Source organism: Camarhynchus parvulus, chromosome 3, assembly GCF_901933205.1.
Source record: "Camarhynchus parvulus chromosome 3, STF_HiC, whole genome shotgun sequence".
Taxonomy (NCBI): Eukaryota; Metazoa; Chordata; class Aves; order Passeriformes; family Thraupidae; genus Camarhynchus; species Camarhynchus parvulus.
This window is the reverse complement of record NC_044573.1, coordinates 25,173,209-25,189,518: the sequence shown is the minus strand read 5'-3', so window position 1 is coordinate 25,189,518 and position 16,310 is coordinate 25,173,209. Positions and strand designations below refer to the sequence as shown.

Below are 16,310 nucleotides of genomic sequence, written 5' to 3'. Positions count from 1 at the left end.
ACACACATTATATATATATATATATATATATATATATATATATATATATATATGTGTGCTTTCTAAAGCTCAACAGTTCTGAAAAGGGTTAAGCAGTTTTAAAATTACCTCAACCCACTGCTTAAACATTGTTGCCTTAATTAATAGCTGCTAACACATGAAGGGCTTGTCTTGGCTCTCAGAGTATATAAAAAAAAAAAAGCAGCATGTCACAGAGCTCTGTGTACACTGTTTCTTGTCTACTGCCATTAAAATTAATCACTGTGGCTATAACCAGAAAGGTTTGTTATTTCTGGTACAAGTGGACACACCAACACCTGCAATTTCTTACCCACAGAATCTCCATGTCTGTGATTTTGTCTGATTTTTTTTTAAAGGAATTTAATGGGTTTTTCTTAATTAAAAGGAATGGCTATTGATACTTGTTACTTAGCTAGCATTTCTGAACAGATTTTTGGAATGAACAAAAATGAAATGAACCTTTTGGCAACTACTTATTAATTTAGGCTAGCCATAATGAAAGATAGTCCTTCCCCAAGGAGAATTTAAAAATATTTTGGAGGGCTAACACTACCTAGGAGCCAGTATGCAGGGCAGTGTTTCTATAATCCATTTTCCACTGGTAAAAGTTTGTCCTTTTGGCATAGTGGAGATTGCATAAGCTTGGAATAGAAATTGGGGGAGAACTTCCCACCTCTTGCCATATTAAATACTAAACTAATAAAGGGAATTTTTAAATCTGTTTGTCAACAGATCAGTATCTATATAACCAACAATGACTCTTGTGAGTCACTTGTAAATTTGGTGAATTTTCTTTACAAATGTCGTAGTTGCTTGTATTTGATAATCCCGTTCCCAAATTGGACACATCTGCACACTGCAGCCCCACAGACTGGTGCAGTTGGGTTGTGCACAGTTCAAACAGGAGCTGGACAAAGCAGCCTGGAAGCCCTGTAATCAATTAAATGTGGTGCCTGTTCAAAACCAGTTTTGCACTGACTTGGTTCCCTGCAAGAGCAGGAGCTGGGTCTTACAGCTGAGATCCCTTCTAAAGCTGGCCGGGGAGGATATAGGGAGAGCAAAGACAGCCACTGGTGAATCCTTGGGATGGTGGCACTGTCAGACTGGTGGGCAGTGCTTTGCTGAGTTACATCTGCCTTACCACCCTGCTGAAGTCTCTAAGATTGTACTGGCCCTGTGGAGTGGGCAGCACAGTGAGTTTTGGGCAGAGTGGGCAGCACGGTGAATTTTGGGCAGTACAGTGAGTTTTGGGCAGTGCCTTCCTTGTACCTTCCTTCTCAGTGTTGAGATTGTTGTGGATGGCAGCAGCTCTGGTTAGACTCATAGAGGGAGTGCAGGCAGGAGGGCACAGTGAGCTGCTGCTGCTGATAGAGGGATACAGTCTAAGGAAAAGCAATGGCTACTCTCAAACTTGGAAAGCAAAGCTGTGCTGAAATTCACTTATGACTTTCAGCCTTGGTTGGAGCTTGTGGGAAGACTTCTAGTGCCTCAACAGCCATTTGCTTTTGCAGCAGCAGCTCTGCAGTGGGAGCATGGCATGACTTTCCCTGGCTGAGAGGGACATCATTCCCCCAAACCTGCATTATTTGCAAGTGGGGCAGGTTGTGTGTCATCCACCCACTGGTGCCTGAGCTCTTCTCCGCACACAGCCCCACAGATGCTATTGTTAGGCATGAACGCTAATTGCTGGTATTTCAAGGCTCCTACCTTCTTATTGCTAAAGCCTGGAACAATAATCACAGCCTAGATTCCCCATCTCTCGGCATCAAGGAAACAAGATATGATCATAGGCAGTGTGCTAATGTAATTGTAGTATATAGAATATGAGCTTTTTCTGTGTAAACAGAGGCCTGGCCACATCCTATGATAGCTCTTCCCGCACTCCGCACGCGGGCTGTTCCTCGGCTCGCCGCTCAAGTCCCCATTATGGATACATCCAGCCTTGTCATAACACCACCTCTGAAACACTCACACCGTTTGGTCCTGCTGCATAATGGTGAGAGGGTGGAATATTAAATGGAAAAAGGCTGTTTAAGTAATGTCAGCAGCCTGACTAATTTCACAAAAGGAAGGAAATTCAAAGTTAAGGCTATGGTATATTCTTATCTAGATGCCTGAAGATTTCTGTGCATGACAATATGCCCCTAAAATTCAGAGCTGTCCCTTATGTCTTTAATTTCTCCCATTGTGTCGCTCCTTTTTTTTATTAAACATCAAAGTGAATTCACAACAGAGAGTCAGCCTAGAATTTAATCCTCTAAATACCTTGAAAATAGAGGTTTAGACTAGAAGTACCAATATATACCCTTAAAACTTCAGTGTAATATAAAAGAGATTCTAATCACAACAGATCATTACAAAGAAGAGTAAACCACTTTAAAAAAAAATTAAGTGTCTCAAATATAATAAAAAGGACTAATTAAGAATCAAACAGGAAGCTGCTATTCTGACAATTTAATGATGCTGAATTGGACTGAAAGAATTGGCTTTGCCACTAAAAGGCAGTGAAAATCTGATAATTTCAAAATGGCACTAAGATCAGATCAAGTGGGTTTTTTTGAAATCAAATGCGGCATTACGAGAAAGAAATGGTAGGATTCACCTTAGAATGTGTTTTAGATTCCTACTGCTGCCTGGGGCTGAAGATCTTATTTTATCAGACCTGCTTAACATCTACTGACCAGGGTCCTCCTGGGAATTTATTACCATGTGGAACCTGTGGAAAGTAATGTGGCAGTCCTAACTGCCAAAGAGAACAGTAAAACCCAGTTTCTAAAAAAAACCCAAAACCAAACAAAACAGAACAACCAAAACCAACCAAACCTCACAATTTACATGACAATATCTGGGACATTACAGCTGATTACATTAGGAGTTTTCCACTGTGTGCAATGTGCAAATGAAAGTCAAGTAGACAATCTGCTTTGGGTTTCTATATGTAGGAACAGATATATGCATCTAAACATTTAAAAGCAAGCAAGCTAATCTTACAAAATGCTCACAGTATCTGCACACATAATTTGCACGTGCACTTACCATGACTCTGTGAATTACAGCCATGTATTTACTGATACTCATTTTCTGAGCGTAACTAGGTGCACTATGACAAGCATTATTAGGTTGCATAGTTAGATTTTTAATTACTCAGGGGCAGGTTGGTGTTTTCTACCTGAGAACCTTAGGAAGGAAACTTGGCAAATTGCTATGATGTGTATTGCAATGGAGAAAGATGTCATTAATAACACACAGTTGGTATGCATTTATATTGTAAAAATAAATCCAAGAAGGTGAGATAATTTTATTTGTTACAAGGTCTCATCCCTACAGTGAGCAAATACCTGTTTTGGGCATCGTCAGCATATTACTGGAACACAAAGGCAAAGCTTTAAAACACATAAGCAATTAGAACACAGAGTAGTTAATTATGTTTTCCATCCTTGCATGTTCTCCTGAAGCACTTGTGAAGTCTTCTATGTTAAATGTCATACATGCCACAGAAAGTGTTTTGATCCTGTTCTCTTGTAGCCCTCTGAATTAAGTGATCATGGTATGTTCAAACATTATGGACTAAACCATCAGCTATTATTACAGAGTGCCATGCGTCTTTTTATATCAGTGGCCCACAGCTCAGACAATTTCCAGGTGTGCAGGACTCGCAAGCGCCTTGTCACTCGCTCAGACAGTACGTGAAGCAAAACCCAAAGTGAAGCCAAAGCCCAAAGCCCACCCCGCCCCCGATCCCAGGCTGCAGCCGCGGTCCGTGGCAGGCTTCCGCCCGCGTCCCGACTCCTGGGCTTCTGCTGCCATCCTGTGGCAGCCGCGCTGCCGCTCCCGCCGCTCCCGCCTCCCGGGCGGCTGCTCCCGCGGCGGGAGCCTGCTGCCCCTGCCTTCTGCGAGGGAGGCTGTCACCTGCTGCTCCGCTGCTCTTACCAGTCTTGGGTCGATTTCTGCTTGATGAAGCGCAGAGATAAATAGTATAAAAGCAGGAAGCTGCAGATGATGCCAGTGAGGACAAGGTAGCTTACATAGAGAGGGTGGGAGTCCAGGTCCAGAGCCTGAGTGACCTGTAGTGACCAAAATTAGCACAAAATTAGGAAAAGGCACAACATTTTCGTGCTGGATCTGTGAAGTGTGTTTTATGTGTAAGCTTCCTTGGCCCCTGCTACCTTCTCTTGTTTTCCATCTTGGGTGTAGTGATAGAGGGTTGCAGCTACCGTATTCCTATTTCACAAGAACACAGTTCAGCTTCTAAACAATTCCAGCAAAGTGCATAGTTGGGGCTGGTGTAGGAAAGAGTTGCCCTTTACTATTTTATTTTTTCTCTTCAACTAAAAGAAAGGCATAGGAAGAGTGACTGCTGTAGGGCCATCTTCAGGAACAATTTTACAACCAAGTGTAACCCAGCTTCATGTGTTGATTTGGCAATTGCCACATTTGAGGCCTACACCAGCTATTTAAATATGACAGGCATATAAATAGCAATTTCTTTTGAAATTTCCAATTTCTTATCAATGTGTGCAACAAATTTTATTACTGACTTACAAGTTTCCCTGGTATTTGATAAGTAATGTTTCGATCAGTCATTACATATGTGGTGTCAGTGAACTGAACTTGCATCATTCCTTCAAAATTCCATCTGAGAAAAGAGATTTTTGAAACCCAAAAAGGAACTGAAAAAGAAAATGACAGAAATTGATTCACACACACGAAACTTGAGACCTAGAATACTGCTGTGCTGCTGCCAAATACAGCAGGTTTGTCTCACTTTTTGACAGCCAGAGGCTGTAAACATGTGACAGTTTATTATTGGACAAAATGGCAGATATACTTTACATAGTTACATGGAGATGGGAAATCAGGAGTTAGCTAATATCCACATCCATCAAACTCCCCCTGTCAACTAAGTCTTCCTGGAGCTCCATCTTCCTCTTTTGAATACAGTTCTTTTTACTGAAGAATTCAGCAACCGCATAAGAAGCTACCCTTTCACTATTGCTTTTTTGACCAAACTTCTTGTTGCCTCATTTTCAGATGGAGAAACTGATGTAAAATGGGTGACCTGACTGCACTGTCACCATACAAGAAGATAACTACAAAGGTAAGAATAAAGCTGAGTTCTCCTGCACAGAACACACTGTCACTGATGGAAACCATTGATGTTTCAATTTGGAGGGAGTGTGGGAGCTTTGTCTTACCTGTCCAGAGGTTGTTCAGGCTTATCACAAAACCACCACTGAGGTAGAATGATGTGAAGAGGACATTGCCAACAAAGGCAGAGAGCTGTAAGGTCGGCAGCAGAGCTGCCACCCAAAGTGCCATGGCACGGGCACTGTAAACAGCCAACCACAGCAACAGGAAGTTCAGCAGGAAATGTTCTGGATCAGGAACAAGGTTTGCCAGCCAGTAGATGGGAATCCCATAAATTACAACAAAAATGCAGTGTTCTGGGAGCTCCCCCAGAATCTGTTTGGGAAGATGAAAAAGAAAATTTTAAAAAAAGAAAAAGGTGGATGATAATTACAAAAATACATGAGATGTGCCTTAATGTACTTGTGGACTGTTTATAAAAGCTATAGGAAATACTCCCTTAGAATGCAGTCATCTCCCTGTTAGGGCTTTGTTTGGACATGCAAAACCAATCCACAACAGAAACAAACCCTTGCTATTTTTTTCTCCTGCTGTGACAATGCCTAAAACTAATTGTTACAGCTTGTTTTGTTAAGAGTTTTGGGAGAGTCTAAGAACCCAACACACTTTTGCTGTGAACTGGTGTGCTTGATTACAGTAGTACTGTTACTGACTCGTGGCAACTGAATGTTTTGTCCCAGTTTAGATGAAACTTGTGTGAGGTCAAATTTGAGACAGATTTGGCTGTTGGTCCCCTCACCACCTTGTCTCAAAGGCAGTCCAGGTAGCAACTTGAGTCATTGTAAAACAAAAGCATAACTGGGATTTTCTCAAATATCTGAAGAGGTATATAAGAGAGTATTAATTCTTCCAAAGAGAGTTGCTACTATCCTCTAATACTAAGGTTGTAACAAATTACATCGATTTCTCTGTGAATAATGTGCAATCTTTGTGACACAATGCAAAGAATTTTTTTCTCTGGCAACCACTAATAAGCATTTAAAATCCTGTGCAGAAATGGAAACCTAAATTACAGATGCCATGGCAGGCAGAACTCATCTAACATCACAAAAGAGGGATTATTCTTATTCTCGTGAAAAAGAGAATGCCGTTTTTTAAAAGTTGTAAATTTAGTTCTAGAAACTTTGGCTCTTTGTGCACGTAACACATTTTTTAGCTCAGACCAATGCAGGCCAAAACTGGAAATATCACAGCATTTTGTCATTTCTGTTTTACCTCTGCTTTAGCATTTGATACAAATGTTTTGTTTTACAGATCAAGATATGTAAGCAAACTTTCAGAGATGCTGCAGTGAATTAAATGGCAAGTATGTAAAATTGTCTAAACCTGGAAATCTGAGTCTGAGATTTCTCATGTTTTGGCCAAAGACTTTGGCTTTTCTGGGTGTGGGATCTCAGCCATGACTTATGGCAAAATTCTAAACTAGTTTGAGACCTAATCTATTAATACTAAGGAAGTGAGACTGATAGCCTTAGCTGGCAGACACAAAAGAACAAAGTCTGATATGAATGTGATTATTTATACAACAAAGCTTTGTTTTGCTTGTGTTTTTTAATGTTCAAGACAGCTGTTTGTATTTCCTGGCAACAAAACTGATTACCTTAGCAAAGAAGTATGGGCTAACAGAGTACATTCCACCTTCCAAGTCATGATAAAGCATTGCTCTTTCTGAATGACCTGCAGGGTAGGAACAAATACACTGGGTTGTATTAAGAAGCTTATTTTTTTCATAGATTTAAGAATTTTTTAATTTTGATTCCTTATAGCATTTACAAGAAGACTGACACTTACATTTGGCAATAACATCCAAAATTATTGTGAATGGGATAAGGGCACCTATCATGTACAGCAGTGCTGTTGTGTCACGAATAGAGAGTCCGTTTTTTTCATGGCCATAGTACAAAAATCCAATTAGTAATGACATAAGAAGGGCTTCACATCCATGGATTAGTAATCTTGAAAGATCTCTGAAGTCATTGGAGACCTGACGACTAGGAAAACAGCAATATTGACCATAAGATATAACAATTGCTAATGCCAGTTATATTCAGACACATAGCCCCAGCCAGTGTTCTAATCAGTTCCTGGAACTTGCTGGCTTTGGCAAGGACAGGAGTTGGGCTCCCTGTTTCTGTAAAGGGTTTTACCTAATCAAACCTATGAAGCACCTGTAGCCACCAAGTATTTCAGGTCTAACATGGTGAAAGCCTGAAGGAAGACAATTGGGGCGGGATGTTCTGTGCCTCTTTCTGATGATTTTAAATACAAATGGGCACAATACATAACAAGATTACCTTAATAATATTGTGAACTGCTTCAAGGCTCCTGGTAATTGATCATTTAAATGGTGAGGCATATTAATAACCTCTTCTGAATTCCTGCCCAAAAGAAAAAGAGGAAAAAAAATAGATTAGCAGAAGGTGTAGCTATTATTCCAGTTCTTCTCTATGACATTCTTTTCTTTACCTCTGCTTGATGACTGTGGTATCAGTGTTGTCTCCTTCAGTAGCTTTCCATAAGAAATCATCAAAATGTTTGACCTTTTCTAAGAACAAGTTGGCAAGAGTATTTGCTCTTTTTTGGCTTTCCATCTCCTTTTCTGCAGTCTGTTTATCAATACTGGTCAAGTCAACTGCAAGACATTACTTGATTTGAGTCCACGTGCTATAGAATAAATAACTTTATGATGTGTTTAGAATCAGGGATTTAATTGGGAGCAAACAGTCCAACCTGTGTACATTCATTAACTTACAACAGTTAAAACCATCAGTTATTTTAGATAATTAGAGATGAACAGATTGTTAGTGTGTATGTTTCTTACCTAGTCATTCAATGAATCACTGAGATATTACATAATTGCTTATTATAGTATTATAAACTACTATTTCAGATTTTTATAAATTTCACAGCACCCTGAGAACAGTGCTGAGAAAAAATAGTTTGAATTTCCTTCCTCTCATGTAGGCATTTACAGTCTTTTATGTGACTTTGACTTAAATCTTACAGAGGTGCCATAAACTTTATCTAAGGACAACACAGACATACCAATAATAGCTGACTTACCTTGCTTTTTTTTTTATCTAAACTTACAGTAGTATTTTCCCATGCTGACCTTTGGTGTAGATTGACAATATCTGAAGTTTTACAGATTCTTTCTGAGAGAACTAGCACTGCACATTTCCTGACTCCTTGCACTGGGCTGATCATGTCTGCTCAGCCACTCTTAGGAAGAGTCCATCAGAAATTCTTTGCCTTCCCTTCTGCCTGGTTGCTTGATTCTCTGTCAGACATACAGCCAGCATCTCAGTGTTTCCATCAGCTGCTCCCTCTTGCTGTGGGGATGCCATCTTGTCCTATTTCCACAAGGATAAGTGGAAATAGAACAAGATGTCCTATTTCATCTTGTCCTATTGCTCTGCCATCCCGTCCTATTTCCACCTTCCTGCTGCCCATATTTCCTTTCTTTTCCTGTGGGTACTGACTCAGTGCACACCATTCAGTGATCTTCCCCTGTCTCTCTGCCCTCCCCACCCCCATGGCACAGGGTGTTGTCTCTGTAACCACAGGCTGGAGCTATGGGTTTCCCCAGGACTCCTCTGGTTCTCCATTCTTATCCAGGGGTGCTGCAAGCCTTCCCCAAGGCTGTGCTTGGCTCAGGACTGCTCTGAACCCTGATGGTAACAAAGGTCTTTTTGTGGGGCTTGACACCAAGGTTAACTTCCATTTATCTCTGCACAGCTGGCACTGCCTGCCACACAGGCACAGCTAAAGAGATAACTCCACAATCTGAGGTCTCTACCGGTCTTCTGGCCAACTTGAGTGCAAAGATCTAAGGGCTGGAATTGAACCAGCCTCTGTTAAGAGATTCCTGCCATTAGATTAACAGGGCAGATTCCTTTTCCACGTTGCAAAACCCAGAAAATGGATGGATTTGAAACCACATAAACTTTCTTTGAGGAGTAAAAAGATTGCTGATTTGGGTTGGGATTTTTCTCCCTTCCATTGTGCTCCTGTAGGGCAGCACTCCTTTTTCCCAGTACTTATTCCAGGTTTGTCTCAGACTAGGAGTTAGCTTCTGGGAAACAAACTTCTACATTTTCTTAATTGAGAAATCAGAGAACAGCCTACAGAAAGAAGTTGATCAGTTTATCTGTGTCTTTCCCAAAGAAGACGTTTCAACCAGCTAAAACATGGGGATAAGTATGCTAAACATGTTGACAAGTTACTGCATCTGGCACTGTTAGAAGGAGTGGTTTTAAAATTAGTTTTGTCCTCTTGTACCTCTTGTTTTTGCTACATTTCCTGTACTGACAAATAAGGATCCTATTAAAAAGTGAACTTCCTGCAGTATTGATTTGGGTTAGTTACAAGGAATTTCTGAGACAGTCATGGTCAATAAAAATCACCATTACCTAGCCACTTAGGAAAGCAAATGATTTCCCTTTTTTTATGACAGTGCTTGATACTGACCGTAAAAATCTGCAGGATTGCTGTACCTTGGGCAGGGATAGCCTAGTTCTGTGAAATACTGGACCATGTCTTTAGCTGTTCCACAGTAGGCAGTGAGTCCAGAAGTCATCAGAAGAACCAAATCAAACAGCTGGAAGATATCTGACCGGGGTTGATGAAGTGAAAGAAGAACCAATCTGTTTCCTCTGGCCAGTCTGGATAATGTTATCACAAGGTTATGTGCAGTAAAACTGTCCAGTCCAGATGTGGGTTCATCAAGTATGAGTATTCCTGCCAAAGACAGTAAGTTTAGCTGTGGGAAGCAGCACATGTGGTTTGGAAAATATGTTCTAAGTGAAATGGTGCTAGTGCATGAAATTTCACTCATTATTTTTAAATTTAGAGAAAATATATTTTTTGTTTTACTTGAGTACAGCTATTCCTGTGCATCACTTCTTACAAAAGCAAAAACCTGCTTTCCCCATAACTACAGAAGTATAACTTTATACAAGCAAAAAGTTTTCAAATCCACTTCCTAGGGAAAAAGCTGATGGGGAATCCTGTTAGACAAGAGGCTCAGTCAAGGTTAGTGGTCCATTTGATACATACATGTAAGATCAGAGAGGGGATTCAATCCAGCAAAATCAGTTGTGGATTTAGCCTCATGTTTTGCTTCTGCTGAGGACAATGGAAGTTTCTATTTCACCTGCAACCTGAAGCCCTGTCCGTGAGTTGCACAAGACTGCAAAGACTGACTACAGTGAAGAAAATGACCTTTCCTGTTGATACTGCACATGTAAATGGGGGCTGTGTCAGAGGGAAGGAAAACAATCTCCATGTTAACATAAGCCAATATAACTTGTGGCATGTGGTCGGATAAAACCCAAACCTTATACTGATATGCACAAACCAGGGCACTGCTGTGAGAGTAACTTCAGGCAACTTTGAATAATCTTTGTGGTGGATGAAGGCTCCTGGGGGCTCTGCCTCTGTCTCCACTTTTCCACCGGCAAAGGTGACTGAAACAAAAGTGTGTCAGCTGCTGAAACATTCTGTTTACAGAATTATTCCTGTAATAATTACAGCACTATCTGTGATCAGCACTGATTGCAACTGAAGCAAATGGACCAGCAGCAGTCACTAACTGGGCTGTGGAAAGGCAGACAGAAGGTGTGGCAAGGCCGGTTAAGTGTCCCGAGTACGAACTTCTCCCGCTGCCCTAGGGGCAACTGAGTGTGTGGCTCTTCCCCGAAAGCTTCCATCTTCCCGTAGTGCTCCGTCATGCCCAGGTGGTGTGGGGTGTGCCCCAGAAGGTGCGAGTTGTGCTCACCCGGGTTCCAGAGCAGCTGCACGCCGATGCTCACCCTGCGCCTCTCTCCCCCGGAGACGCCCCGCAGGTACTCGTTCCCCACCCGGGTGTTGGCGCATTGCCGCAGGCGGAGCTCTGCGATCACGTCTTCCACCTGCGGGGATCCGAGGGTGACAGGCGTCAAGCAAGAGTTCATTTGCACATTCGTGCATAGATACAACTGAAAATATGATTAATATGGTTAAAATTCATCTGGATATTTCTGTGGTAGAGACACTTGAAAACAAATCTTGATTTTAGAGGTAACATTAAAAAAGACTCAGCGATCAAAAATTTAGTTCGTCGTTCAGCCTCTCTAATGCTTTCTCTAGATTGTCATTTTTTATGAGCTTTGGAACAATTGCTGGTTTCTATCTTGAAAGATGAAAAAGGTTTATAATTCATAATCTACATAAAAAAAAGCCAGATTAGCTGTTCTGACTCCAAACACACAGGATCTCTTGGATAATTCCTGTCAGACGCATTTTTGACAACTTTATTTTTTCCCAACAGCTTAATTACCCTTTTTTTCCTTTGTGAGTCTGAAAAAAACTTTGGAAGGCGCAGTTTGGCAACGAACAATAGTGTTTCTCTGACAGTCAGGTGGGGGAGCAGTCGGTCATCCTGCCTCACGTGTGCTATGCATTTCCTAACAAGCTGGGGAGTGGTGGGTTTGTTGTTGATCGTGACTTGACCAGACTTGATTTTGCCTCCATGATCCCGGCAGGTTATCACGTCAAGCAAGGATGTCTTTCCACCAGCTGGAAAAATAAAAATTGAAAATCAGTTTCCAAGGGATGGTTTTGAAAAGCAATCTTGTCACAGACAGAGATGTTAAAGAAAAAAAAAATTCTTCACCAACCCCTCCTAAAATTTTCCCAAAGTCACAGAGACAGGATGGTCTTCAAAGACAATACTGACTATAAGCTCCTGTTCAGGAAATCTCTCCCCTCTGGAATGGAGTATGTGGTTTGAACCCTTATCATTTCTCAAGAGAACTGGGTAGTTGGGCTTTGAGGATGGCTTCACGAGCACAAGAAGTGTCTCTTACCTGTTCAGTAAACTGTCTTTCACTTTTGAAACACGGGTCAAAGATGGTCCCACCCTGGCTGCAGGGCTGGTACCTGAAGGCTCAGCAAGAGCTTTCTTTGTGGAGGGATTTGTGAATTCAGAAACAGCACCTGGATCGGCTGAATGACTAAGGCATTGAATGATTATACAGACAATAAGAACATTAATCACGATTGAAATAAAAATTATTATGACTTGAATTAGACAAAAAGTCATTTAAATAATTAAGAAAAGCTGGTTCATACCCAGAGGTAAGAAAAGTAAAACAATGAAAACAAAACCTGATCTGGAGTTAAACAGCAAATGAATTTCTCCTTTTTGTTGTATGATTCTGTATGTAAACACACAGAACTCTCTTATGATTAGATGTCATTTATTTCCAGTCTCCCTGTTGAAAGATTAACTCCACACTTGCTTCTTAATACATACATCTTAAGAAAGAAACCCATCCATCTGTAAACCACGTATTGCTCTGTTTAAGAGTGACATATTGATTGCCATTGACAATGTGAAACCCATCAGCAGTTTAATCCATTTTACCAAGGCATTTGATGAAATAGATGATAAACAGCTTTTGAAAATAGTTTGACTAGTTTGCTGAAAGGGGTTTGTGCTCAGTGTATGTTGCCTTACAAAGGTGCTAGATCTATAACTCAGTATGTTATTTCATCACAAAGCTTTTCCTTTTATTATCAGGAGAATGAATCTCTAAGGTAAGCTTCACTTACATTAACAATATGTGCTAAGGAAAGATTCCCATGGCAATAGCAAAGAAAACTCTCATTTTTTAGGAATAAAGTTGAAACTTCTTTGGCAAATACATGCCTTGCCTTTGAGAGAGAGAATTTTCACTGAATCACTGAGACTCTAGTGGAGACACAGCATGACACTTTTCACCTCCCAAGTATGGCACTTTTTACTTCAGTTTGAAGGTCCTGTGTCTACTTCTTGTCCCCCTTGACCAGTCCCACCAGAAAATGGAAGGAAAAAACCAAACCCCAGTGTAATAAAGCAGTAACACCAGGCAGAAGAGGAACTGTCCTTTCTTCTCTGTAAGTTTCTATTAATTAACACAAATGCAATATTTTATCCTGTTAGAATTGTTTCAGTCCAAATGGAATTCCTGCTTATGGTTATGCAAGTTGGCACTGATCTTTCTTATGGGGTTTGCTTCATTTGTTTGCTATCTGAGTGTGGTCTGCAATTGGCCTGTTTTGAATCTGAGCCATGAAACTGATTCATGTCCAGCAGATCTGGGGCTGCCAGGCCCACTTGTACCAATACCTCGCTACACCTCAGGAAACAGAATGCAGATGTGCGCAGGGCATAACAAAATTGGGTTTGAAAATAAATTTTAATTTTGCCCCCGCCAGCATTTTCTTTGTTTCCTTGTTCATCATGTCACTTAAAGAATGTATTTTACTGACACTCCAGTAGTTTTTTCTGAACTAGATTTTAACATCATAAAGACTGCAGAGTGTTGCTCTTGATTGTGTTCATTTTATCTGAAAACTGGCCATATAATGAAATGTGGTTGCTCTTACCAGTGGTTCCTATAATTGCAAGCATCTGACCACTTCTCACTTTTAGATTCAGATTTTGGATTACTGTCATATGGGAATGGGGATGATCTGATTTCCAGGTCCAGGGCATTTTCATCTGAGCAAGGTTCTCATACCAGGGAATCTGGGATGCTGTGTTAACCTAACAAAGAAGGAAACAAGTCCCTTCAATTCAAGCAATAAACTATTTAACAACAAATACCTTCAAAGTTACAATGTTACAAGCAAAGCATATGTTAAAATATTATTGTTCATCTTCAGAAATACATAGAAGGAAGTTGTTTTGCAGCCACCTATGCTTTCATACCTTTCTTCTTCTGTTAATCACGAAAACTCTCTGTGTCCTTTAGTTACTTCAGTAATTTATTACTATTGTTAATTTTAAATGTTTCAAACTTTAGATATAATTAGAAATTCAAGGAAACTGAAAATTGTGAAATCTTATTCAGATGCCATGGTGAGGAGGAGATGAAATATTTCACTGATTCATTGAAATCCTCTTTGTTAGTCATCTTCTCTTTATTCCCTTCCACATACTCGTTCTTGCCAGCAAGGGCTCCTTTCATCCTTAGCTGAATAGAAAGTCCCTCTGCTCCAGCCCTCAGAGGATTCATTTTGCTCAAGACTGAAACAAAGCAGGGCCTAGAAACAGATCTCTATTCCTGTCTTATCCCTTAACTTTACTAGATATATTTACAATACAGGGGTTAGTCTGCTGTCAGTATTGCAGCCAAGCGTGTGATTCTGCTCACAAACTGACTGTGCAACAGTTGTGTGATCTTTATCAACTTTATTTGGCATTTTAAATAGTCTGGGTATAGAAACAGGCATTGCTGGATATGCTTCCTGCTGAAGGGGGGTGTATAAATGACAATTCTTACCTGGTAGTTGAGTTCTTTGACCTCCAGAACATTTGATTTTCCACTGTATGTGAAATAAAGACTGTTATCTTCTTCAGGGTGAAAAATACTATCCCGGGTCTTGGTCTGGAAAAGTTGTTAGGTGGATTACAACAGTTAATTACAATAACTAAAGGGCTGCTTAAGTCTTGAGTTCAGAAAAGATGAAGCACAAAGGGAAATGTATTTATGGGATGTAGCAGTATTATTGATGACTTACTGTAGTGCAAAAGTCTGAAGTGTTGAAATGAGTTATCAGTTCACACTCACTGTCAGTGTGAAAAGTACTTTGTTCTAGTGAGATGTATGAGGGCCAAACATGCTGTACTGTGCTCTTCTAGTTGCTTTCAGATTAAAAGGGAAAACTTTGAAAATGGAGATAAATGTCATGTCACTACAAAGAGATTAGACTTTTTTTGAGGAAAAAAGATGTACTACTTCAGCAGTATTAGTCTACTGAATCAAAATGGTGCATATTAATGAATAATTCAGTATTAGTCTACTGAATCAAAATCAATATTGTAATTGATGCATTTTGGCAGTTAAAAATGAAGGTTCACTGGAAGCATGTCCATTATTGAATTCCACGTGGACTTGTTTCCTTGGAGGCTTTATGAACAAATAAAACACAGCCACTAGTGCAGTCTCTTTCTTCTCTTTTGTTTTTTAAGTTCACCATTTATCAGCTGGAACTTAATGTTCTGAGATAGCAGTTAAAATAACAAGAGCCTTTATAACTTAGCCCTTTAGCACACAGCTGCAATGATGAAGTCCTAGCTTTGGGTTGAGCTCTGTGTGCATGCCTGCAGTTTTCATTCCAGCCAGCCATATCTCTCCCACAGCTCTGTGCTTTTCCTGCTTGTCAGACTCCAAGCCTAGCCAAGGCAAATGTACCTGTTCCCTTTGTACAGACCCTACCCATGCCTGTGCTGTCTTTGGCAGAGGATGACCATGGTCTTTGCGTGCACCTCCTGCCCTCACAGCAAACAAGGCTGATTATTTTGTTCAGTCTAGATATACAGCAGAAAGCAGCATCACACCAAGCAGCCCGAGAAGCCCCAGGAAAGCCTTCCAAACTACTCCTGCTGCCAAAGCACTCTGAGCCCTTCATTATGCTGAACCTAGTTTTTGAAAACAGGTGCTCCCCAGCAAATGGGGGGATCCAGACTGAAGGCTTTCCTGGGAAAGCCAGTCCAGGATACGCTCAGAGGCTTTCTCCTCCATCCACACATTTGGAGACCCTCTCTCAGCTCCACCATGGTGGCACCTGAGCAGGGCTTGCATGGCACCAGTCTCATGCCCAGTGTGCTGCGGTGGGTGATGTGGCTGCTTGCTGCTCCCATTTCGGAGTGGGAGCACCTCGGGGCTCACTGGCTGTGCCAGCCCGCTGCCAGGATGGATGGCTGCCTGCCTGCCTCTCCCAGCTCCCGGCAGGATGGCTCCTGCCTCTCCCCGCTCCCGGCCAGCGCTGCAGCCGCGGGACAGCCGAGCCCCTCGGATCCCTCTCCACATAGCCGAGCCCTCTCACATCACCTGCTTCCAGCTGGCATCGTCCAGAGAGACATTTTCAGTAGTTTCCTTCATGATGATGGTGGTGGTGGTGGAAGTTCTGGTTCCGTGCCGTGGTTTGACTGTCGTCTCTGGGAAAGCTGTGGAAATTCTTCTCCTGTTGGTTTGGAAAGCAGTCCTTTCCAGGCACCCTTACCGCAGCCCCATTTCTCCTGGCACGCTGCGTCTGACCCTGTGGACAGGGAAATATTCCCCTCCTCTGGGACACTAATAGCTCAGGCTAAAGGTACATCAGATAGCGGC

The 16,310-nt window shown here is 41.3% G+C and overlaps 1 protein-coding gene across 1 annotated transcript; it reads right to left on the bottom strand.

The window, feature by feature from the left end:
- Positions 1-3,596: 3,596 nt before the first annotated feature.
- Positions 3,597-16,082, bottom strand: ABCG8 (ATP binding cassette subfamily G member 8). Its single transcript, XM_030944307.1, is given in 14 exon segments — positions 3,597-3,803; positions 3,806-3,877; positions 3,880-4,085; positions 5,217-5,484; positions 6,770-6,846; positions 6,961-7,160; positions 7,464-7,547; positions 7,636-7,801; positions 9,640-9,909; positions 10,949-11,081; positions 11,489-11,727; positions 13,582-13,741; positions 14,481-14,585; positions 16,032-16,082. Coding segments are annotated over 14 exon segments (2,238 nt in total).
- Positions 16,083-16,310: the final 228 nt, after the last annotated feature.